At 44.9% G+C, this 25,001-nt stretch overlaps 2 protein-coding genes across 4 annotated transcripts in view; one reads left to right on the top strand and one right to left on the bottom strand.

Annotated features, from left to right (window-relative positions):
* The window catches only part of NLRP2 (NLR family pyrin domain containing 2), a 30,117-nt gene extending 20,525 nt beyond the window's left edge, over positions 1 to 9,592 (top strand). For 2 of the 3 annotated variants that reach the window (XM_025269681.3, XM_044930947.2), the window contains 7 exons: positions 1,136 to 1,306; positions 2,729 to 2,893; positions 4,021 to 4,191; positions 4,534 to 4,704; positions 4,933 to 5,103; positions 6,534 to 6,704; positions 9,232 to 9,592. In XM_025269681.3, the coding sequence (XP_025125466.3) occupies positions 1,136 to 1,306; positions 2,729 to 2,893; positions 4,021 to 4,191; positions 4,534 to 4,704; positions 4,933 to 5,103; positions 6,534 to 6,704; positions 9,232 to 9,370 (1,159 nt within the window). In that variant the 3' untranslated portion in view covers positions 9,371 to 9,592. The remainder of the gene's footprint in view (positions 1 to 1,135; positions 1,307 to 2,728; positions 2,894 to 4,020; positions 4,192 to 4,533; positions 4,705 to 4,932; positions 5,104 to 6,533; positions 6,705 to 9,231) is intronic. The other variant, XM_044930948.2, reaches the window with a different exon arrangement.
* Positions 9,593 to 12,020: 2,428 nt separating this feature from the next.
* GP6 (glycoprotein VI platelet) lies at positions 12,021 to 24,437 on the bottom strand. Its single transcript, XM_044931862.2, has 8 exons — positions 24,404 to 24,437; positions 21,775 to 21,810; positions 21,400 to 21,657; positions 19,840 to 20,124; positions 18,255 to 18,308; positions 16,876 to 16,935; positions 13,962 to 14,012; positions 12,021 to 12,458 (listed from the first exon to the last, which is right to left on the bottom strand). Exons 1-8 carry the CDS (start codon positions 24,435 to 24,437, stop codon positions 12,220 to 12,222), a joined length of 1,017 nt encoding a protein of 338 aa, XP_044787797.2. The 3' UTR covers positions 12,021 to 12,219.
* Positions 24,438 to 25,001: the final 564 nt, after the last annotated feature.

Here is a 25,001-nt window from a genome sequence, read left to right as displayed (position 1 = left end):
CCCCCTGGTGGAGGTGTCTGTTTTACATATTCCCTTAACATTCTCTCACTTTCCTTCACCACTTGGTGAAGTCATAAGCTTGATTTACTTCCAGGAAGTGTTAGGACCATGATAACTTGACATCAGCATTTCTCTACCTTATGGATCCATTTATATTCATATTCTAATTTTTCTCCTTCTTTCTCTCAAATGTTTTGACAGGCTAGCATATTAATTTATCTAAATCTTTGTTTAGTCACTGAGTTGTGTCTGACTCTTTTGCGATCCCATGGACTATAGCCCACCAGACTCCTCTGTCCATGGGATTTCCCAGGCAAGAATACTGAAGTGGGTTGCCATTTCCTACTCCACGGGATCTTCCTGACACAGGGATTGAACCCAGGACTCCTATATCTTTCCTCTGCTAAAATCCTTCCACTCAAAACCAATCACCAGAACAAAATAACCATTCTTTGAGAAATCTTTGTACATGAATATGCAACCACTTAAAGATTGTATTTTCTCAAAATTTTATGGACATCATCTTAGGTCAGCAAATGTGGTTATAAATTAGCTTGAATATTATGTATATGGATTTGCCATCAAATATCCAAATAACCTCAGTTGATGTGTACATCTACTCTTAAGTGTTTATCAATGATGTATATTGCTCTCAATCTTTGATCAATGATATGGCTAGAATTTTGACTTATTTTAAGGCTCTGTTAGGTTGACATGTGAGAAGTTCAAGTTCTTTCTCCAGTAATATGTCTTAGATATTGGGTTGTCTGATACTTGTGCTAAATAATTAAATCACCCAACTTTTAGAGTTATAATTTCTTATTAGGGCCTCCCAGGTGGCTCAGTAGTAAAGAATCCACCTGCCAGTTCAGGAGATGCAGGTTTGATCCCTGGGTCAGGAAGATCCCCTGGAGAAGGGGATGCCAACCCCCTCCAATATTCTTGCCTGGGAGATCCCATAGACAGAGGAGCCGGGCAGGCTACAGTCCATAGGATCACAAAGAGTAGAAGACAATCGAGCAACTAAACAACAATAATGCATAGAGCAACCTGAAACACATTCACGAAGACAGACAAATGCCACTTTTCTCTCCAGCAGTATTTGTTAAGTCCCTCCTTTGTCTCTTTCCCATAGGTCCCAGAATGAGCAACACATGCTCCCTCTCTGGATGGATCTTTGTTCTGTGTTTGACTCAAGCAGGAATCTGCTGTTTCTGGACATCAGTCAGAGCTTCCTCAGTACCTCTTCAGTGAGAATTCTTTGCGAAAAAATAGCCTCTGCTGCATCTAGTCTCCAGAAAGTGGTGTAAGTAGCAGCTAGTCCCTGCATTAAAACTTCCAGGGCATGTCCAAGCTTATCACATTTTGTCCCCCTAGGATAGCATTTTAGTTAAAGTTTTCCTGGACCTGAGGTTCGTTTGTGTAGCTAGTCCTCTTTTGGTATTTTTCTTTCTCGACACAGAGGAATAAGAGCTCTTCCCACTTTGGGTTTTATTGGCTCTGCATTCCTGATTCTAAGCCCAAGAGCATTCATTGGAGTCAAAGTATTCAGCAGGCTGTTAACCAACATTTCAGAAATGGAGACTTGATTGAGATTAAAAGGTGCTGATTTGGGGTTATTTAGGACCACAGCCCAAGAGACACAGATTCAGGAAATGTTTAAACTGTGTTCCCCATGACTACAAAATTGAGGAGGTTTATAAAGCAGAAAATGCAGTGTTACAGTCAGTTACCTGAGTTGTTTATCAAGAATTATAATTGGAGCTGGCAAGAAGTAAGAGTGCTCCTTGAGCAAGGATTGCCTGGGGTTTGAAATGGTTACATAGTTACAAGGGGAGATTGAAGAGACCATAAGGGTGGGGTTGGAGGATGGTGTCCTTGGGCTTTTTAAGAAAGTTCAAGATCTCAGTGATGCAGAGAGGTGTCTTAGACCAGATTCCCAGTAGCCACCTGAGTCCAATTTTGAATACCTGAACTGTGATTCCTCCATTATAATTTTGTCATCAAGAACATAGCATTGTTGAAATGCACCCATTGGTAACACTTCAAGAAAAAGAGATGCTGCCTTATCTTTCTCAAAAAGCCATAGGAGAACAGCTTTTGTCTAAAATGACTGCTTATGACTGACTTCCCTTCGGCAAAAGTTTGAAACAACCAAAGAAATTGGAGCTTCTACTTTCATAAGATCTATCATCTGTCTGTCTGTCTATCCATCTATCCATCTATGACATGACAGCTACTAACAGCTCAGATCTTTTTCTTCTATGAGAAGAATTGGATAATTAAAATTCTTTCCTGCTTTAAAAAAAATGAAACTCGAGCTTCTAATTGTAATGAGCTGTTCATTAAACAGCACAAAGTTTCAGCTATGCAAGATGGTAAGTTCTGGTGACCTGATGGACACCAATGTGATGACTGCTAACACTCTGAATACTTGAAATTTGCTAAGACAGTTCACCATAAGTGTCCTCACCACAGAAGAAAAGAAGGAAGGGGATCTATGTGCAGTGGTGGCTTGATAGTAGGGGTGACTTCACAAGGTACTTGTATATCAAAACATGGAGTCATATGCTTTAAATATACACAGGTTTATCTGTGAACAGTATGTCAATAAAGGTAAAGATATGAAAAAAATTAATTCTAACACTTAAGCCCATGGCAGCTCTTTATTCTATGTGTATGCAGTGTAGGTATACAAACTCAAGCTAACACCTGTTCTTTTCCCTAGCCTCAAAAATATTTCCCCAGCTGACACTTATCGGAACTTCTGCATGGCTTTTGGTGGTCACAAGACTTTAACACATCTGACCCTTCAAGGAAACGACCAGAATGACATGCTTCCCCCGTTGTGTGAGGTCTTGAGGAACCCCAAATGTAATCTGAAGTATCTCAGGTATATCAGCCTCACCATCACTGAAAGCGCTCAGCCTGTGAACAGGCTAGCACAGACCTCCATGGCAATGCTGTGCAAATTGGAAGGGGCAGGAATCCCTTATTCTGACTGGATAGAGTCGGAACAACTTAATGACTAAACAACAACCACCACCACTTAAGGCACATGCCCCAGAATAGAAAATGAGCTGGAGGGGACTCCCCTGGAGGTCCAGTGTTTAAGACTCCATGCTTCCCTTGCAGGGGGTGCAGATTCAATCCCTAGTCAGGGAACAAAGATCCCACATGCCAGGCAGCATGGCCCACCCTCCCTCCAAAGAAAGAAAAACATGTTACCTATATTCTACTCCTGAAAATGCATATTCTTTATCATGATACTATATATCATGTTCCAATAAAGTTTTATTTGCTCATGATGAAGAATGTGTACCTCCAGGAATAGAATACGTATCTCCAGATAGAATACAGTTGCACAATATTCTTGGTTGGCTGGATTTTTAAATAAGTAGTTCTTGATGTATCATCTCCAGACCACCAGCAGCAGCACCATCCCTGGGGAACTTGATAAAAAGATCCAAATTCTTGGGTCTCACCCAGATCTTCAGAATCAAATTCTGGGTATATGGCCCAGGAATTTGTTAAAAGACATCTTCCAGGTGACTGCAGGATACCTTAAAACATAGATCGCTGGCCTCTACATCTAGAGTCTCTAGACGATTTGCATTTCTACACAGTTACCAGGTGGTGCTGATGCAACTGGTCCAGGAATCACACTTGGACAACCTCTGCTCCAGATAATTTAATCCAGGGTTAACATAATGGCATGCTAGGTCATTTCAGCTGGGTCCAACTCTTTATGACCCCATGGACCGTATCCCACCAGGCTATTCTGTCCATGGGATTCTCCAGGTAAGAATACTGGAGTGGGTTGCCATGCCCACCTCCAGGGGATCTTCCCAACCCAGGGATCAAACCCACGTCTCTTAGTCTCCTGCACTGGCAGGTGGGTTCTTTACCACTAGACCCACCTGGGAAGCCCTAACATAACAGAGTGAGAGACAAAACTGTAGACAGTCGTGCATCCAGTGTTTGGTCCTCGTGAATGACTTGTTGCCATTTCTCCTGCAGGTTGGTGTCTTGTTCTGCCACCACTCAGCAATGGGCTGATCTCTCCTGCTGCCTCAAAACCAATCAGTCCCTCACATGCTTGAACCTCACAGCAAATGAGTTCCTGGATGAGGGAGCCAAGTTGCTCTACATGACCCTGAGATATCCAACGTGCTTCCTACAGAGGTTGTCGTAAGTCTCTCCTCTCTTTCCATCAAGCATCTTTGTGGTGTATGTAGGGTCACACAGAGAAGAGAAGAGGTAACACCTGGAATTGCTGGGTGACCAGGATGGAGCACCCAACTGATATAGATGCCTGGCTCCCATTTTTGGCCCCAGACAAATGGCTTGTGTATCTCATCCTTCTCTCATTCCTGTCCCTTTATGACCACGATCACTAGCACACCACTGACAAAGGGCAGAGAATTAACAAAAAGGGGTGTGACCGAATACTCTAGTCATTGAAGACAGCCAAGAAAAGTTGGGTCCTGGAAATGTTTTCACCATCTTGCTATCTGTGTGGTGCTTTTGCAGGTTGGAAAACTGTCAGCTTACAGAAGCCTACTGCAAAGATCTGTCTTCGGCTTTGATTGTCAACCAAAGGCTGACCCACCTGTGTTTGGCCAAGAATGCTCTTGGAGATCGTGGGGTGAAATTGCTGTGTGAGGGCCTGACTTACCCTGAATGTCAACTGCAAACCCTGGTGTAAGTCTGTGCTGGCTGTGTGTGTGTGTGTGTGTGTGTGTGTGTGTGTGTGTGTGTGTTGTACGTATATACATGCATACTGGATTCAAGTAGGGCAGTTTCTAGTTACTGACCAATGTCTTCAAACTCATCTAAAAAGCCATGGCTTGAGATAGATGGTCATGGTTTTGGTGTGTCTCATCAGTGGGAGAAAAGAAAAATTTTTTCTTCATGTGATCTGATTTCTAGGCTATGGTGTTGCAACATAACCAGCGATGGCTGCATTCATCTCTCGACACTCCTCCAGCAAAATTCAAGCCTCACACACTTGGATCTGGGACTGAATCACATAGGAATTATTGGATTGAAGTTTCTGTGCGAGGCTTTGAAGAAACCACTGTGTAAACTAAGATGTCTATGGTGAGTTACGGTTTTGTGAACTTTCAGTTCAGTTCAGTTCAGTCGCTCAGTCGTGTCTGACTCTTTGCAACTCCATGAATCGCAGCACGCCAGGCCTCCCTGTCCACCACCAACTCCCGGAGTTCACTCAGGCTCATGTCCATCAAGTCACTGATGCCATCCAGCCATCTCATCCTCTGTTGTGCCCTTCTCCTCCTGCCCCTAATCCCTCCCAGCATCACAGTCTTTTCCAATGAGTCAACTCTTCGCATGAGGTGGCCAAACTACTGGAGTTTCAGCTTTAGCATCATTCCTTCCAAAGAAATCCCAGGGCTGATCTCCTTCAGAATGGACTGGTTGGATCTCCTTGCAGTCCAGGGGACTCTCAAGAGTCTTCTCCAACACCACATTTCAAAAGCATCAGTTCTTCAGCGCTCAGCCTTCTTCACAGTCCAACTATCACACCCATACATGACCACAGGAAAAACCATAGGCTTGACTAGATGAACCTTTGTTGGCAAAGTAATGTCTCTGCTTTTGAATATGCTATCTAGGTTGGTCATAACTTTCCTTCCAGGGAGTAAGCGTCTTTTAATTTCATGGCTGCAGTCACCATCTGCAGTGATTTTGGAGCCCAAAAAAATAAAGTCTGACACTGTTTCCCCTTCTATTTCCCATGAAGTGATGGGACCAGATGCCATGATCTTCGTTTTCTGAATGTTGAGCTTTAAGCCAACTTTTTCACTCTCCACTTTCACTTTCACCAAGAGGCTTTTGAGTTCCTCTTCACTTTCTGCCATAAGGATGGTGTCATCTGCATATCTGAGGTTATTGATTTTTTTTTTGAACTTTAGTCTGTATCTAAAAGGTACTATCAATATAGCAGACCTCCCCCGAAATTTTCATTGAGCATTTAAAAAATTCCACCAGGATGGGGCTTTCCTGGTGGCTCAGTGGTAAAGAATCCACCTGCCAATACAGGGGACATGGGTTCGATCCCTGGTCCAGAAAGATCCCACATGCCACAGGACGACTAAGCCCATGTGCCACAACTCCTAAAGCCTGTGAGCTGCAACTGCTGACGTTTGCACACCCTAGAGCCCATGCTTCCCAGCAAGAGAAACCACTGCAGTGAGAAGCCTGAACACCGTAACTAGAGAGTAGCCCCCACACATCGCAACTGGAGAAGGCCCACACGCATCAACGAAAACCCAGTCAGCCAAAAATAGGCAAATCTTTAAAGAATAAATAAAAATTAACAATTTGACCAGGATGGGATTTTTCATACCCACACACAAAATTTAATCCCCAAATTCATAGTGAACCACAGAAGACCCCAAATCAACCCTGACCACAAAGACCACTACCACCCAAGTGTGTGCCTGGCATATGGGGTGGTATCAACGAGCACTGGTTGAGTAAATCAGTGAATGTGTGTGTTTCACCTACAGGTTGTGGGGATGTGCCATCACTCCCTTCTCTTGTGCAGAACTCTCATCTGCCCTTAGAAGCAATCAGAACCTGATCACGCTGGACCTGGGCCAAAATTCCTTGGGGTCCAGTGGAGTAAATATGCTGTGTGATGCCTTGAAACTTCAAAGTTGTCCCCTCCAGACACTCAGGTATGATCCTCCTACTCCCCTGAGTGTTTGCTCCACAATCCTAGGTTTTGGGGGAACACAAACTACAGGAATTTGTTGTAGGCATTTAATCCTCACATTCAACTTTCATTTATTGATGTCTGGTTATGAGATAATTTTCCCATAGGTTCCTTCCATTGTTTTAACAGAGAAGATGAGTCGAAGGAGACAAAAACTCAACCTGGAAACCAAGAGGCTGGACTTAGGGTTTGTCTACCTGAGGGGGAGTTACGGTGGCCAGCGATTGTCTCATTAGGGAAATGGAATCACAGCTCTTCTATGGTGTTTTTGGAAAGTTTGTTTGTGGACTGTATTAATTACAGAGGTCCAGTGGGTCAATGCCAGACTTGCATGTTCTTTGGAGTGAGTTTGCTGTCTAATCAAAGTAATCTGTGATCGTAGAAGCTATCACCAACTGGTTGTCTTCTACTTGTTCACTGTTATATTGTTCTTGCTCTATTGTTGATTTGCTATTGTGTTAACAAAGAACCATAAAACTCTTCCCAAGAGTGTGAGAACTTTTTTAAATCCTCAAATGCAACCTAGACAATTAATGGCTTTTGTTGTTGTTCATTCACTAAGTCATGTCCAACTCTGCAACCCCATGGACTGCAGTACACCAGGCTCCTCTGTCTTCCGTCATCTCCAGAGTTTGCTCAAATTCACATCCGTGGAGTTAGTAATGCTATCTAACCATCACATCCTCTGCTACCCCCTTCTCCTTTTGCCTTTGGTCTTTCCCACTATCAGGGTCTTTTCCAGTGAGTTGACTCTTCATATCAGGTGGCCAAAGGATTGCATCTTTGGCTTCAGCATCAGTCTTTACAATGAATACTCAAGTGTTGGTTTATTTTAGTATTGACTGTTTGATCTCCTTGCTGTCCAAGGGACTCTCAAGCGTCTTCTCCAGCACCATCCTTGTTCTTAGAGTAACACATTTGTATCTTCTGATCTGTTCTTCACACCCCATTTCTGATTCCTTCAACACTTTCAACCCCACACAGATCATCTATGGGACTATTTTTTTGTTTTTCTACCAAAGACTATGACCAACCTCTGACAATCATGAATAGACCCAACTATGTCTGACCTTGAAGGGTCATGTTTTAAATATTTTGAAGCTATCTTGCCTATGGCACCCCAGTCCAGTACTCTTGCCTGGAGAATCCCAGGGATGGAGGAGCCTGGTGGGCTACAGTCCCCGGGGTCGCTAAGAGTCGGACATGACTGAAGTGACTTAGCAGCAGCAGCACATTGATTGCTGACAAGGTTTCTGCTCAAGCTAGCTTAAGGTTAATGGGGTACATGGAGTCTGGGGACAGGGGTGGTCTGTCAGCTTTACTGAGATATAATTAACAAAATTGTATATATTTAAGGTATGCAGTGTAATATTTTTATGTATGTATATATTGTGGAATGAGCATCACAATCAATGTAATTAACACATCCATTGCCTCACACGGTTACCTTTGTGTGTGTGGTGTGAACACATAAGATTTACTCTCTTAGCTATCAGATATACAATACAGTATTATTAACTATAGTCATCAAGCTATACATGAGACCCCCAAAACTTATTCATCTTATAACTGAAGGTTTATTGCATGGACATATTGTGAAACTCAAACATCAAAACATATTTTGATTAATATGCCAGCAAAATTGGGACTATAATGCCAATCAGAAACACGGCAGCCAATATCCTTGGTCTCCTGTTTTTATTTTTAATTTAATTATTCCCTCTGCTTCCCCACTCCCCATTTCCACTTACACATGACTGAATATGGTTACTAAAAGGCAAATCCAAGAAATGAGACTGGTCTTATCACAGGTCACATACGGGGTGGCAGTTATCTAGAAGCTCGTAGCCAAGGAGCATAAAAAGTTAATCCCACTGACTTGATTCAAGTGTGTCTGCCTCATCCTGGATTCACCGAATAGAAGTTGTCAATGTTATGGAATAGGTAGGTTTTAGACGGACATCACAGAGGTATTCATCAACTCCATCTCTAGTGCCAAGCATGATATAATCACCCAAGATCATTCAAGCACCCAAAGCTATGTAGTACCTTTATACCATTACAATGTTAACCCAGGGCTTCCCTGGTGGCTCAGTGGTAAAGAATCTGCCTACCAATGTGGGAGACCTGGGTTTGATCCTGGGTCAGGAAGATGCCCTGGATAAGGAAATGGCAACCCACTCCAGTACTCTCCCCCTGGGAAATCCTATGGACAGAGGAGACTGGTGGGCTACGGTCCATGACTGTAGAGTCAGACATAACTTAGTCACTACACTACCACCACCACCACCACCAATGTTAACCCAGTGGCATCTTTTTTCCCTACCAAATCGATCTGGAACTCTACTTGGCAGCATAGAATAACCAATGCAGATGGCCCTTGCTCCGTAAATTCCTAAATCATGAGCTTTGCCAGGCACCTGGGCATTTGGAATGAAGTTCCTCAAAGCAATAAGAAAACGTTCTCTCTCCCACATTCTACCTCCTAGGTTGAAGATAGATGAATCTGATGCTCAAATCCAGAAGCTGCTGAGAGAAATGAAGGAAAGCAACCCACAGCTGACTATTGAGAGTGATCATCGAGACCCAAAAGATAACAGACCTTCTTCTCATGACTTCATTTTCTGAATCCCCCTGGAGCCATTCATTCCCCAGTAAATTCCTAGATCATCAAGGTGATGGTGAACTTCCCAAGAGCCTTCTCAGTGATGTTAGTTGCTTAGCCATATGTTAGTTTAGCCATGGTTGAGCCTCTGGTTTACATAAAACATACACTCATCACTTAACCCTGTGGTGGATGAAATGTCTGTATCTTGAGTTTATCAAGAAAAATAAAGGTGAAAGCATTCATGAGTGAAGTCTTATTTATGAATGGATTCCAACTGAACTTAGAGAAAAGGTACTTTAATCAGGGAGAACTTAGCCCAGGGGTGAGGGAACGGAAAAGAAATGTTGGTGATCACATTGATTTGTCTGCGAAGTCATTGCCCAGATCTGGTATTTCTTATCTGTGTGGCTAGATACCTGACAAGTCTTCCTCATTGGAGTATTTCTCCTACTAATCCCACAATATTTTGCAGCCCTCTTAGGTGCTTCAGTGGCCTTCCCTGGTGGCTCAGAAGGTAAAGGATCCGCCTTCAAGGCAGGAAACCAGAGTTCGATCCCTGGGTCAGGAAGATCCCCTGGAGGAGGAAATGGCAACCCACTCTAGTTTTCTTGCCTGAGAAATACCATGGACAGAGGAACCTGGTGGGGTCCATGGGGTCGCAAAGAGTCAGACAGGACTGAGCAACTAACACACACATACATGAAGCACATGTATGATCACATCATTGCTCTGATTAACTTTTAATGATTCCATGTTAATGATTTAATGATTCCACAGAAAACAGAACTTCATGGTATGCATAGCTCTTCTTACAGCCCCCAGAATTCCATTGTGACATACAAAATCCCCAAATTCCTTAAACAGCAGTACAAGAATTACTTTTTTATTAGAACCTTTATTTTTTGCTTTTTTTTAAATTGAAGTATAGTTGATGTACATTGGTGTGTTAATTTCTGCTGTACGGCAAAGTGACTCGGTGATATATACATCTATATATTCTTTTTAATGTTATTTTCTATAAGAATTACTTTTTTATTAAGCACTATTTTTTTTCTTCCAAACCTTACTTCCTTCTAGATGTTTCCTCTAGCCCAAGTGGCACAGAGGGCACACTGGGGGAGGACTCTGAGCTCAGAGTCTCCAGGAAGGCAGGCAACCTGGGGGCTGGCAGTGTTGAGGGAGGGGCTAGATCTTGCCAATCTTCATCACAGCTCCTGGGGGGAAGTTCCCTAACAAAGTCAGGGTGTGAGGTTCACTCTGGTAGGAACTGGAACCCCAGATGTGTACCAGAGTCATATTCATGGGAGAGCCAGACTGGACTTCATTTGAAGACTGTGTCAGCAACAGAAAGGCTTTTGTTTAGCAGGAGGGCACCTAACTAGGTGCCACAGTCTAGCAACAGGAAAAGGGAAGTATTTCTGACTTATGTCACTTATCTCCCTAGGACAAGTGACCCCACACAGACAGGGATGGATGTCAGGGAGTAAGGTTGGGTTTGTTTTTTTTTTTCCTTTTTATTAAGGTGAAATTCATGTAAAATAAAATTTACCATTTTAAGGTGAACAACTCAGTGCCATTTAGTATACTTTGTTATGAAACCACCACCTCTACCTAGTTGCAAAATGTTTTCATCACTGCAAAATTAGAAAAGAAAAAATCACCAATTAAGTAATTACCCTTTGATGCTAGGAAAGATCAAAGGCACAAGGAGAAGGCGGGGGTGCCAGAGGGTGAGATGGTTGAATGGCATCATCAACTCAATGGACATGAATCTGAGCAAACTCCAGGAGACAGTGAAGGACAGGGAAGCCTGGTGTGCTGCAGTCCATGGGGTCAAAAAGAGTCAGACACGACTTAGCAACTGACCAACAAGTAATTACTCCCTATTTCTTCCTTGCCTTAACCCCTGTCAACCACCAGTCCATCCAAACCTTTAGGATAAGCTTAGGACTTTGGAGTTTTTTTCTAATATAAAGGCAAGTCATTAACATGTTGGTTATAATTATTATTATATTCAAAGGGGAAAGAATAGAATACCCAAAAGCCTGAAAGAGTCAGGTACAACCCAAGAAACAAAAAGAGATTTTTTTTCAGACGGTAGCTTAAGACAGTGTTAGTATGAGGGTTACATTTGGGGATAACCAGGAAAAAAAAAAAAAACCTCAGGAACTGATTCATTTTCCTGCATACCAGAAACTAACACAACATTGTAAATTAACTGTATGTCAATAGAATTAAAAAAAAAAAAGCATAAGGCAGGTGGGCAACAGGGACACATGGGAGAGCTTTGGGCAGAGGATGGATTGGGTCATCTGTGAGAGGGGGTGATGTCAGAAGTCAATCCTCAGTGGGGAAAAGAGGGGGGACGAACTGAGAGAGCAGCCCTGAAACACATACCCTACCACATGTAAAACAGCCAGTGGGAATTTGCTGTATGACACAGGGAGCTCAAACTGGTGCTCTGTGACAACTAGAGGGGTGGGAGGTGGGAGGGAGGTTCAAGAGGGAGGGGACATGTGTATACCTATGGCTGATTCAGGTTGATGTATGGCAGAGACCAACACAGCATTGTAAAGCAATTATCCTCCAATTAAAAATAAATAGAATGAAAAAAAATTAGTCCATCTGGAGGGACTTCCTTGGTGGTCTAGTGGTTAAGACTCTTCCTTCCAATGCAGGGGGCATGGGTTCAATCCCTGGTTACAAAACTAAAATCCCCGCATGCCTCGCAGTCCAACTCTCCCCCCCCCAAAAAAAAAGGCAACGAGCAAGACAACAGTGAGTAGAATGTGGCTCTCATAGTCTACTCACGCTAGATCCCCTCCCAACTCGCACGACCAATCTCTTAGATGCAGCCAAGCCTGAGATTCTAGTGAAGGAAGCCTCGATTGTGACCATCTGGTCGACCCCTATCCTGACGACCCTGTGGTTTCTGGGTCTGCGGGAGGGGTGGGAGTGGCCTGTGTGCAGCTCTGATCCGGTGCATCATCCGAGGTTTCCTTCGGCTGTGCCAGTCTTCTGCCAGAAGCCCCACCAGGAGAATTAGAATCACAGCCCCAAGGCATATCCGGGCCAGATTGCCCTTGGCATAGTGCTGGAGGGCAAGACCTGGAGGAACATGAAGAGACAGGAGCAGATTATAAAAGCCCAGCTCCAAGGGGACTTCCCTTGTGGTCCAGGGATTAAGACTTGACCTTCCAATGCCAGGGATGCAGGTTCAATCCCTGGTTGGGGAGCTAAGATCCCTCAAAGCCGAAAAACCAAAACATAAAACAGAAGCAATACAATGAAGACTTTAAAAGTGGCCCATATCCAAAAAAAATAATGATAATAATCTTGAGGCTTCCCTGGTGGTCCAGTGGTTTAAAATCTGCCTTCCAATGCAGGGGGACACAGGCTGGATCCCTGGTCAGGGGACTAAGGTCCCACATGCCACAAGCCTGTGAGCTTGACTACTGAGCCCAAGAACCACAACTAGAGAGAAAACCACATGTCACATCAAAGATGCCTCAAGCTGCAACTAAGACCCAGCCCAGTCAAAAATAAAAATTATAAATAAATAGTAAACAAGCAAAAAAAAAAAAAAAAGCTCCTCTCCAGGACCCACTCCAAGCCACATATTGGGTTTGTCACAGCCAAATCCTTCATCTGAAAACCTATTACTCTCCACTAGCCAGAAAAGCTATGACAAACCTAGACAGCATATTAACAAGCAGAGACATTGCTTTGCGAACCAAGGTCTGTCTGGTCAAATCTATGGTTTTTCCAGTAGTCACGTATGGATGTGAGAGTTAGACCATAAAGAAAGCTGAGTGCTGAAGAACTGATGCTTTTCAACTGTGGTGTTGGAGAAGACTCTTGAGAGTCCTTGGACTGCAAGGAGATCAAACCAGTCAACCCTAAAGGATATCAACCATGAATATTCATTGGGAGGACTGATGCTGAAACTGAAACTCCAATACTTTGGCCACCTGATGCAAAGAACTGACTCATTAGAAAAGACCCTGATGCTGGGAAAGATTGAAGGCAGGAGAAGAAGGGAACAACAGAGGACAAGATGGATGGATGGCATCACCAACTCCATGGATATGAGTTTGAGCAAACTCCAGGAGATGGTGAAGGACAGTGAAGCCTGGCATACTGCAGTCCATGGTGCTGCAAAGAGTCAAACACAACTGAAGAATAACAAGCTAGGATACCAACCTTCTTCCTCGAGGATTCCTCCCATCCTTACCAAGAATCAGGACTAGATAAGCCCCATTCGTTGAGTAACACATATTCCACTCACCCCCTCACAGGCCTCTGATACTTCTCCCCATACACAGACGCTACCTGGTTGTTTGGCTGATTGTGGAAGAGGAGACTGTCATAAGGGGTGGGACAGAGATGAAATTTCCCTTCTTCTGACCTTTTAGATAATCTCCACCTTCACACTGGTGTTTGCCCAATTCTGAGCTCCATATGCTAACACTACCCCTCCCCTTCTTAGCTGACACACCAGAACCCAAGACCAGAGAGCTTCAGCTTCTTTGCAGGGAAAGCAGCCAGTTTGGGGTAAAGACATGGGCTAGAGGGGGCAGGAAGTTGGTCCAGAGAAGAACACTTACTCACCAGTTGGAGGGTCTGACTCCTTTGGAAGGACAGTGATATTCCTAGAAGCTTCTGGGAATTAAAAACGATAAGTGTAAAGAGGTGGAACAATCTCTTCTACCCCTGTTTCTACCCCAATCCTGAGCAGCTGCATTGAGAGGCAGAATTCCAGGTTTATAAGAAGAGTGTGAACTACAAAGGGCTTCTCTGATGGCTAGGTGGTAAAAAAAAAAAAAAAAAAAAACGCCTGCCAATGCAGGAGACACGAGTTCAATTCCTGGGTTGGAAAGATCCCCTGGAGGGGGAAAGGCCAACCCATACCAGTATTCTTGGCTGAGAAATCCCATGGACAGTGGAGCCTCGTAAGCTACAGTCCATGGGGTTGCAGAGAGTCATACATGACTGAGTGAGTAAACAACACGAACTGCAGAGTCAGAGTGTTTGGATTTGAACCTCAGACTCATCACTTATTAGATGTGGATAGAGTGATAATGTTAGTCACTCAGCCATGTCTGACTCTTTGTGACCCCATGGACTGTAGCTCCTCTGTCCATGGAATTATCCAGGCAAGAATACTGGAGTGGGTTGCCATTGCCTTCTCCAGGGGATCTTCCTGACCCAGGGACTGAACTCAGGTCTCCTGCATTACAAGTAGATTCTTTACCATCTGACAAATGACTTAATAGCTATGGGTCAGTTTTCCTAATCCTCCTGAGAGTGACTGGGGACCAAGAAGGGTTTTGAACATAGGATGGGGAAGAATCTCCTCAGAGTCTTGGAAAGTACCTGCTGGAATCAGGAACCTAAAGTGTGTGGCCCCCATGAAGATAGCTAAGGAATCCTCAGGGAATCTGCCATGGTTTTCTGCCTTGAAGGAAAAGGAGACTCTTCCTAGGGAATCCAAAGGCAAAGAGCACAACAGTGTGAGGGAAACATAACTGCACTGGACTGGAGGATGTGCTGTGTCCAGGGAACTATGATCTACGTGGGGCTGAAGCACAGGATCGTGCCTGGAAGCAAGGGGAACAAGGCTACACACATGGATCAGAGCCAAGTTGGAAGAGCACACCAAAGGGATTTCCCTGAGGGTCCAGTGATTAAGACTCTGCACTTCCAATGCAGAGGGCATGAGTTTGATCCCTGTTTTATCCCATGAAGCACATCCAACAAATTTAAAAAAAAAGAAAGAAAGAAAGAAACATTCAAAACTGCTGGGAGCCAGCGTGAGGAACTCTGCCCATGGCAGAGGTCGTGAGGAAGGAGGCTCGGCATACGCAAAGGCGGGATTGAGCCTCAGGAGTCCCCCTGGAAATTCTCGAGCATCTACCCCCATAACCAGAGTCTGCCTACTTTACTGCTTTGTGCTCTCACCTACACCTCTGACTTTACGGGGGGCTGTCCCCCACCACCACCTCTCTCTGAAAAAGAGTTAACTTACAGCTCCAGCTAATAAAGTTCCTGGGTGTGACAAGAATGTTTCAACCTACAGACTCCTTTGGAAGTCCTCTAGCCTGCCTGAACAGATTCTTCCGGCCACGTGTGATTGTTCATAGCCTCCCAACCGTGAGAGGCGTGAGATGTTCTAAACTGTCTAAATACAGATTCCTTTGAACAGTTAAAAGATTGATTAGAAATTGTATTGGTGAAGGGTTTTTCACTTCTTGCGCCAATATTTGCTGCTAAGTTTCCATATCCCTTACCTACTGTGTCCCTGGGAGTGTATTGATTAATATAATTGGTGTATAGGAATGTAAGTAGTAACTTTAATGTTTGTAACCTTGGACCCTTGAGTTAATTCTTTTCTTGTTATAGCCCACCACAACTTTGCCCTATAGGAATGCAACTTTATCTAATGCTTTCGGAGGGTGGCACCTGACTTTAGAATAATCACCTTTAGAGAAAATAAGTTTTCTGAAGAAAGGGTCATAAAATGTTAACAGGCCTCCTGGCCAGAAGATGATGTAAATCACCTACACTTTTGCATATGATAAGTTTGCAGGAAGAAAGCCTGGCTTACTGCATGACTCTACCCCTTCCCCCATTATCCTCTATGCACAACTTAAGGTATAAAAACTACTTTGGAAAATAAAGTGTGGGCCTTGTTCACCGAAGCTTGGTCTCCCCATGTCGTTCTTTCTCTCACCTTCTGGCTGAATTCCCATCTGGAACATGGAGGCTCATCAAGCCTACTAATTTTGCCTGGGCTTCTAAGATCTGACCAGGGAGGCCTTAGTGTCTCCTCTCCTTCGGGAGAATGGGAGGACCCCTGCGGCCTACGTAGATGACGCAAATTCCTTGTCTTGGAATTTTATTAGCTTGCCACGTAAACCAAGTTATTCAGCCTTTTTTCTCCACTGAATTTTCTCACTGAGCTATCCTTATTTAACCACTCTTTATATCTTTAATTCTATGGTATCCTGATCGCCGAAGCTGTCTCCCCTTCGAATTCCCTGGATCCACCGGGGCTGGACCCCAGCACAGAACTTACTACCCACGTAGAAGAGTTCTTGTGGCAACACACTAAGTGAGAGAAAGTCCAAAAGAAAAAGAAAAACAGCGCAGTGCTGGGGAAGGGGGGGAGGCTCAAGAGGGAGGGGACATGTGTATAGCTGACTCACGTTGCTGTACAGCAGAAACCAACACGTCATTGTAAAGCAGTTGTCCCTCAATTAAAAGTAAATTTAGAAAAGAAGAAGAAGAGCACAGTGTAGGGATAAGTAATGGTGTCCCCATGGTAGCCTCGGTGCCTCCATCTTGGAGGCAGCCACGTTTCCCAGAATGCTCCTCTGCCCCCATGCTCAGAGCCCATCTCCACCCCACCCTCGCCCTCAAATCAAGGACTTTCCTGGGAAGAGTCAGGTGGTTTTGAGAAGCAGACTGAAAGCTGACAGCCTTAGATGATGGAAGAGCGAGCTCTGAGTGCCTGGTTACTCACCAGTTGTGGAGGCTTCGCTCGCAGTCGAGTGGTTCAGTTTCCTGGAGGCTTCTGTGAATTCTAAGCAAGAAGATTATAAGAAAGTGGGTAATGTCGTGTCTGTTCAGTGAGTCCCTACTCCCCTTACCCCTTCTGAGCTATCCGATCTTCCTGGAACTCATTTATCTACCACACACTGCACAGACACAGAGGAAAAACAAACTCAGAAAGCCCAAAATAAACCCGTCTTCTACTTCTGAGTGGCTTCCTGAGAAATGGCTCCATTCATCCGCTGATGGACACTGGGTTACTTCCACGTTGGGGCTATTGTGAATTCTGCTACTATATGAATATTCACATACAAGCTTCTGTGTGAATACACTTTTTTAAATATTCTTGACTGTATATACTGAGGGTGAGGGCTTCCCTGTTGGCTCTGCGGTAAAGAATCTGCCTGCAATGCAGGAGACATGGGTTCGATCCCTGGTCCAGAAAGACCCCACATACTGTGGAGCAGTTAAGCCCCTATGCTACAACTATTGAGCCTGTGCTCTAGAGCCTATGAGCTGCAACTACTGAAGCCCACATGCTCTAGAGCCCATGCTCTGAAACAAGGGAAGCCACCACAATAAGAAACCCATGTATTGCAACTAGAGGGTAGCCACCGCTCTCCACATCTGGAAAAAAAAGCCCATTCAGCAATGAAGACCCAGCACAGCCAAGGACAAATAATTTTTTTTTAATTTTCTTTGAAAAAGGAAGCACTATTGATTCATGCAACAACTTGGAAAAATCTCAAGGGTATTATGATCAGTTCAGTTCAGTAGCTCAGTTATGTCCAACTCTTTGCAACGCCATAGACTACAGCACACCAGACTTCCCTGTCCATCACCAACTCTCGGAGCTTGCTCAAACTCATGTCCATCGAGTATTATGATGTGGAGTGGGGGGAGACAATCTCAAAAAGTCCCATGTTGTATGATTCCGTTTATATGTAACATTCTCAAAATGACAAAATTAAATCTAGGAAGAACAAATTAGCCAGGGGTTAGGGATCATGGGAGGGGAGGGGTGTCTATAAAGGGGGGACCCTGAGAAATATCTTTGTGAGGTTGGAATAGCATTTTTTGTTTTCTTCCCTGGGAACAGTATTTTGAATGCAATGGTAGTTATATGAATCTGTGTGATAAATCGACATAGAACTATACATATATAGTGTGCCAATGTCAGACTTCTGGTTTTTCTGTTGTACTGTAGTTATGTAAGAAGATCCCCTGAGGGGGAAATGGCAACCCACTCCAGTATTCAAGTAAATCGAGAAATCTAGACAAAGAGGAGAAGGATAATGGGGTTCCTGTCCCTTTATACCACAGACACAGGGTGAATGCTCCAAAACCTACCTGTTACAGTGGAAGGCGGCTCTGTGGGCAGCCAGCTGGGGGTCACAGAGGTCCCTGAGAAATCAGGAAAAAAAAGAGAGAGAGAGAGAGCGATCTGTGCACTGTTATGTGTGGTTCCTGAGCAAACCCAGTTTCCTCACCTGGAAAATAAAAATGTGGATGCTTCCATCACTGGACTGCGGTGAGTCCTAAACAGCGTTTGAAAGTCACACCTAGCACATTCTGGAGTTAATGAATGGTGATCCCTGTAGCTGCCTTCTCTACTTTCCAAACTGCAGTCCTGTCCCTTCTTCTGGATCCCTGTGACCTGCCATCCTACAGATCCTGGGAACAAAAGTGGCTTTTGTCTCCTGGGAACCAGATGAGGAGGCAAAAACCATGGACTATGTACAGAGAAAGACAGGCATCCTATGTGGGGACAAATGGGGACTGCCAAGGGAACAAAACAGCTCCTTTCCTCTCCCATGACCCTTGCTATCTGCTTGTTTACCCAGACCAATCACCCAGACATTATTCCCAGCAGTATTCCCAGGCAATAATACCCAGGCATTATTCATAGCATTCAAATTAAAACAGTATTAAATTTTCTTTTTCCTGGCTTTCACTTTCTCCAGGCTTCCACTGCAGGGGGTGCAAGCTCAGTCCCTGGTCAGGGAACCAAGATCCCGCATGCCGCAAGGTGCAGCCAAAAAAAAAGAAAAAATACATAAATTAAATTTTTTACATAAAAATAACTGATTAATTAATGTAAAGTGAATATATGTATGCATATATATATACATATAACTCATTCACTTTGCTGTACACCTAAAGTTAACACCATATTGTAAATCAACCATGTGTGTGTGTGCTAAGTCACTTCAGTTGTGTCCAACTCTTTGCAACCTGGACTGTAGCCCACCAGGCTTATGTGTCCACAGGGATTCTCCAAGCACGAATACTGGTGTGGGTTGCCATGGCCTCCTCCAGGGGATCTTCCCAACCCAGGGATCGAACGTGAGTCTCTTATATCTCCTGCATTAGCAGGCAGGTTCTTTACCACTAGCACCACACTAGCTGAGAAGCCCTATAAATCAACTATACTCCAATACACATTTTTTAAACAAAAGAAAATCTTGGGCTGGGAAGACCATCCTGGATTATCTGAGTGGGTCCAATTACAAGAGTCCTTAAAAGCCTAAGAGCGAACCTGGAAGGTGGAAGAGTCAGAGAGAAAGAGAAAGATTAGAAAATACTATGAAACTGGCTTTGATGATGAAGGAAGGGACCATGGGAGCCAAGAGATACAGGTGATTCTAAAAGCTGGAAAAGGCACCAGAAATGAATCCTCCCCTTGAGCTTCCAGAAGGAAGCCTGGCTGACACCTTGGTTTTATCCCTGCAGGACCCATTTCAGACTTCTGACTTCCAGAACTGTAAGGTAATACATTTGTGAAATTTAAGCCAGCAAACTTGTGGTCACTTGTTACACAGCACCCAGACACTCAAACACCCTCCAATGCCTCTGACTTCCCATGCTCCCTCCCCTGGAAACTTCCATCAGGGACTGCCAAGGCTGGAGAAAAGATTTTGTCTGTACCCCTGACCTGTGACCACAAGCTCCAGGGGGTCGCTGGGGGCTGACCACAGGTATGGATATGCGCTGGAAAAGCTATAGCATCGGTAGATTCCGCTGTGGGCTGCAGTCACCGTGACAATAGGGAAGTCTGCCCGGTACCACCTCTCCGGTGTCTTGAAGGGCCTGGTGTCCCCCTCCTTGTAGAGAGCAAATTGGTCAAAACCATATTGGCTCTGACAGCGTAGAGTCACGGTCACTCCTGCGGGCACCGCCGTGCTGGGCTGGGCTGAGAGCGAGGGCTTAGGGGAAGTTCCTGGGAAAGGAGAGAACTTTAGTATTAAAGATGGTGGCCACTGTGGAAAACAGTATGGAGGTTCCTCAGAAAACTAAAAATAGAATTACCCACCATATGATCCAGCAACCCCTCTCCTGGACACATCCAGACAAAACTCGAACTCAAAAAGATACATGCACGCTTATGTTCACACCAGCAATATTCACAATAGCTAAGACATGGAGACAGCCTCAATATGCACTGGCAGAGGAATGGATAAAGAAGATGCGGTCCGTATAGACAATGGAACACCACATAGCCACAAAGAAGAATGAAATAACACCATTTGCAACAACATGCCATGTGCAACTAGAGACAATCACACTAAGGGAAGTAAGTCAGACAGAGAAAGACAAGTAGCACATGATATCAAGTACATGTGGGATCTAAAATACGACACAAATGAAACAGAAACAGACTCATGGACACAGAGCACAGACTGGTGGTTGCCAAGGGAAAGAGGGTTGGGAGAGGCATGGAGTGGGAGGTTGGGGTTAGCAGATATAAGCATTTATATATAGGAGGGATAAATAACAAGGTTCTACTACTGTACAGCACAGAGTACTATATTCAACACCCTAGGATAAACCATAGTGGGAAAATGGTTTTCAAAAAAATATATGTATAACTGGAGCACTTTGCAGTACAGCAGAAATTAACAGCATTGTAAATCAACTATACTTCAATTAAAAAATATTAAAACTGGGCGGGGGGGGGTGGGGAGGATAAAAGAGAAAGAGAGAGAGAAAGTGGTTAAGACTCCACCTTTCCATTGAAGGGACCAGGTGGTTGGACCCCTGGATGGAAAACTAAGATCCCACATGCCCCAAGGCTGTGGCCACAAAATAAATATTTTTTAAGGGATAAACGTGGCTAGAGGGGTGCACATTTTTTGCTCTCGTGTCAGGCTTGGATGGGACTTGGAATGACAATCTAGGAATCTGTCTTTATTTAAAATTGTGCTATTGTGAACATCCTGGATTTTATGCATTGATTTGGGGTGTTTTTTTTAAATATTGTATTAACATATTATTTATGTGGGTTACTGAGTTTTGGGCACTTTCCCTAAATGTGGCATTCAAGGCCAACATCTTGCTTGCCCCACCCTAATCCCAACATCCCCACCCCCTGCCCTCGCCCTGGGACTTTGGGTTTAGGGTCTTCATCAACCCCCACTCTCACCCTCTTGGCGCCCAGAACAGAGGACCATGCGGCCCTGAGGCTCCACGTCCAGCCCTGCCCACCCCCGGTTACCAGTAGCAACCAGCTCCAGCTGGCTGCTGGGAGGGGACCAGCGCATCCCTATCTGATAGGAGCAGCGGTAGCGGCCGGCTTGGTCTCTTTCCATTGCCGAAATGAAGATCTCCGCCTGGTCAAAATACCTCCCGGATTTCAGCTTCTCCAGGCGGTACAGTTCTGCATCCGGAGGCCCCTGGCAGCGAATGGTCACCGGCCTCCCCAGGGGCACGAGGGAGCTGGGCAGGGCCTGGAGGGAGGGCTCGGACAGGGGACCTGGAAGCGAAGCAAATCCTAGAGGAGCTCAGCTTCCGACAGAGACCTCCTGTCCCGGTCCCTCCCCCAGCTCCTGCCTTCTCACTGGCTGAACCCAGAAGACGGATCTGGACTCACCTTCCGGAGCGCGTATCACCCGGCCCAGACACAGCCCTGGGGAAAGAGCAAGTGACCAGTCACGAGGACCTCATGTGTACCCACACCTCCTACATGCTGCACACTGAGCTGACAAACTTGCATGTTTTGCTTTTTTTAATTGAGGATATAGTTGAGAGTCCCTTGGACAGCAAGGAGATCCAACCAGTCTATCCTAAAGGAAATCAGTCCTGAATATTCATTGGAAGAACTGATTCTGAAGCTGAAGCTCCAATATTTTGGCCACCTGATGTGAAGAGCTGACTCATTTGAAAAGACCCTGATGCCAGGAAAGATTGAAAGCAGGAGGAGAAGGGGACGACAGAGGATGAGATGGTTGGATCGCATCACCGACTCCATGGACATGAGTTTGGGTAAACCCCGGGAGTTAATGATGGACAGGGAGGCCTGACGTGCTGCAGTCCATGGAGTCCTAAAGAGTCAGACTCGCCTGAACGACTGAACCGAACTGAACTGATAGTTGATTAATAACCTTGTGTTAGTTTTAAGTATTCCCTTTCTTTTGTCATGATTGTGTGGGTGTGTCATTTTTTTTTCAAAGATACACAAGCACATGATTGAAGTGAAAGAAGCCAGCCTGGGACGTCTCTGGTGGTCCAGTGACCCGGACTCTGCCCTTCCAATGCAGGGGCCCAGGTTCAATCCCTGCTCAGGGAACTAAGATGCCACAAGCCCTGTGGCATGGCCAGTTAATAAAAATTAAAAAATAAACACAGGGCTCCCAGTTAAATTTGAATTTCAGATAAACAACAAATTTTTTTTTTTTTTTTTTTTTTTTTTTTTTTTTGCACAGTATATCCCATGAGGTCCATAGCCCTGCAACTGGCAGGAGGTAGATTTAAACACAGGCAGCACATTTTCGCAGTAAATCATGTGGATGTGGTGCTAACATTCCTTAGTTTGTGTTTGAGCCTGTCGCTGCATGACCTTAAACAAGTTACTTAATCCCTCTGGGCCTGTGTTCTCATCTGTGAGATGGGAATACCAGGAGGCCCTGCTTCATCAGGCCGTGATGGGGATTAAATGAGTGTCTTTTTAGAAACACAGAGTAGGGCTTCCCTGGTGGCTCAGTGGTAAAGAATCTGCCTGCCAGTGCAGGAGACACGGGTTCGATCCCTGATGCGGGAAGACCCCACGTGCCTGGCAGCAACTGAGCCCGTGTGCCACAACTACTGAGCCGGTGCTCTAGAGCCGGGGAACTGCAACTGCTGAGCCCAGGTGCTGCGACTGCTGAAGCCTGCGGGCCCCAGAGCCTGTGCTCCGCAACAAGAGAAGCCACCGCAATGAGAAGACTGGGCACCGCAACCAGAGAGGAGCCCCCATCACCACAACTAGAGAAAGCCCACATGCAGCAGCAAAGACCCAGCACAGCCAAAAATAAAATAAAAGCACAGAATAATGCATGTGCAGGAGCTCCGTGAGTTCTTTCAAGGGTGGATAAAGGCATGAGTGACTGAGGGGCAGCTTGTCTTCACAGTTATGCACTCTTATCCCCGATAACACAACTGCTCTCCCTTCCTGCTTAGCCCCGGGAGCCTCTGTCCTTTTTTGTGATAAAATTCCTTTGAAGAAACAAGGAAATCATGCGCAGACGTGCCCAGAATAGAGCTTGATAAGAAGGAGACTTAAAAAAAATGCATCTGAGCCTCCCCACCAGTCCTATTACAGGAGACTCTTACTCCAGCGTTATTGAGATGGACTGACAAATAGAAATCTTACATATCCAAGGTGATGACCTGTAAAATAATTACCGCAATCAAGCTAGTTAACACATCCGTCACCTCACATAATTAAATATATTTTGTGGTATGTTTCTGGTGAGAAATCTAAATCTACTCTTTTGGCAAATTTCAGGTATGTGCTATAGAATGGTTAACTATTGCCACCATGTTATGACTTAAACCCTTGAACTGATTTCATCTTACAAGTGAAAGTTTGTACCTTTTGACCCATATCATCTACCTCCCCATTACCCACACCTCCACCCTCAACCGCCTGTCCCCAACCTGGGCAATCACCAAGCTACTCTCTGCTTTTGTGGGTTTGACTTTTTGAGACTCCATGTATAAGTAGAATCCTGCAATATTTGTTTATCTGGCTTATATTGCCTAGCATAATACCCTCAAAGTCCTATCACATTGTCACAAACAGCAAAATTGTTGGCACCAGAACCTTAAGGGATATTGACAAGCTAAATCTATAATCTAGCACTGATATCAAATCCACATCAAACAAAATTAAAAATTATAATACAACAAGGACCTACTACAGAATACAGGGAACGCTACTCAATATTTTGTAATAACCTATAAGGGAAAAGAACCTGAAAAAGAATATATATATATATTATATGTATCTGAGACATGTATTCATTTTATCCACCCAGCCATGAATAAACTAGAATAATTCATACAAGCAGCATCGCCCTGGGTCCCGGTTTTCCCACCCAGCAAATAAGTGAGGTGATGCTTGTAGGTTGCCTCTTGCCCTGAAAGTTACCTCTTGCCCTGGTGCAATTTAAAAAAAAAAAAAAAACCAGTCTGTCTCCTAGCCCACTGCCTGTCCCTCAGCATTTTCCAGAATGACTCACCAAGACAGAAGAGGGCAGACAGGACTGGGGACATGGTTCCTCGCCTGTCCTGAGCTCTGCAACCCAGGAGGGAAGCCTTGGGTGGGGGCTGGAGCCAGACACAGTATGCAACGGCAGGGGTGAAGGGCCCTCTCCTCCTCCCCCGTCAGCCCGGCTTTCCCTAGTTGGCACTCATCAAGCCAGAGCCATAGCGTGACTTGCACACAAGCTCCAAGGAGCCTGGCTTATCTCCAGTCGCCAGCCCAGGGTCCCAGCGAGTCTGCCTCGTGAGGCATCATCTGTGTTCTGCTACTTCCAATAGCCCCCTACATTCATTAAGTTCAGTTCAGTCGCTCAGTTGTGTCCGACTCTTCGAGACCCCATGAATCGCAGCATGCCAGGCCTCCCTGTCCATCACTAACTCCCGGAGTTCACTCAGACTCACGTCCATCGAGTCAGTAATGCCATCCAGCCATCTCATCCTCTGTCGTCCCCTTCTCCTCCTGCCCCCAATCCCTCCCAGCATCACAGTCTTTTCCAATGAGTCAACTCTTCGCATCAGGTGGCCAAAGTACTGGAGTTTCAGCTTCAGCATCATTCCCTCCAAAGAAATCCCAGG

Source organism: Bubalus bubalis, chromosome 18 (assembly GCF_019923935.1).
Source record: "Bubalus bubalis isolate 160015118507 breed Murrah chromosome 18, NDDB_SH_1, whole genome shotgun sequence".
Taxonomy (NCBI): Eukaryota; Metazoa; Chordata; class Mammalia; order Artiodactyla; family Bovidae; genus Bubalus; species Bubalus bubalis.
The sequence above is the reverse complement of the archived record's forward strand: the minus strand, read 5'-3'. Positions and strand labels throughout refer to the sequence as shown.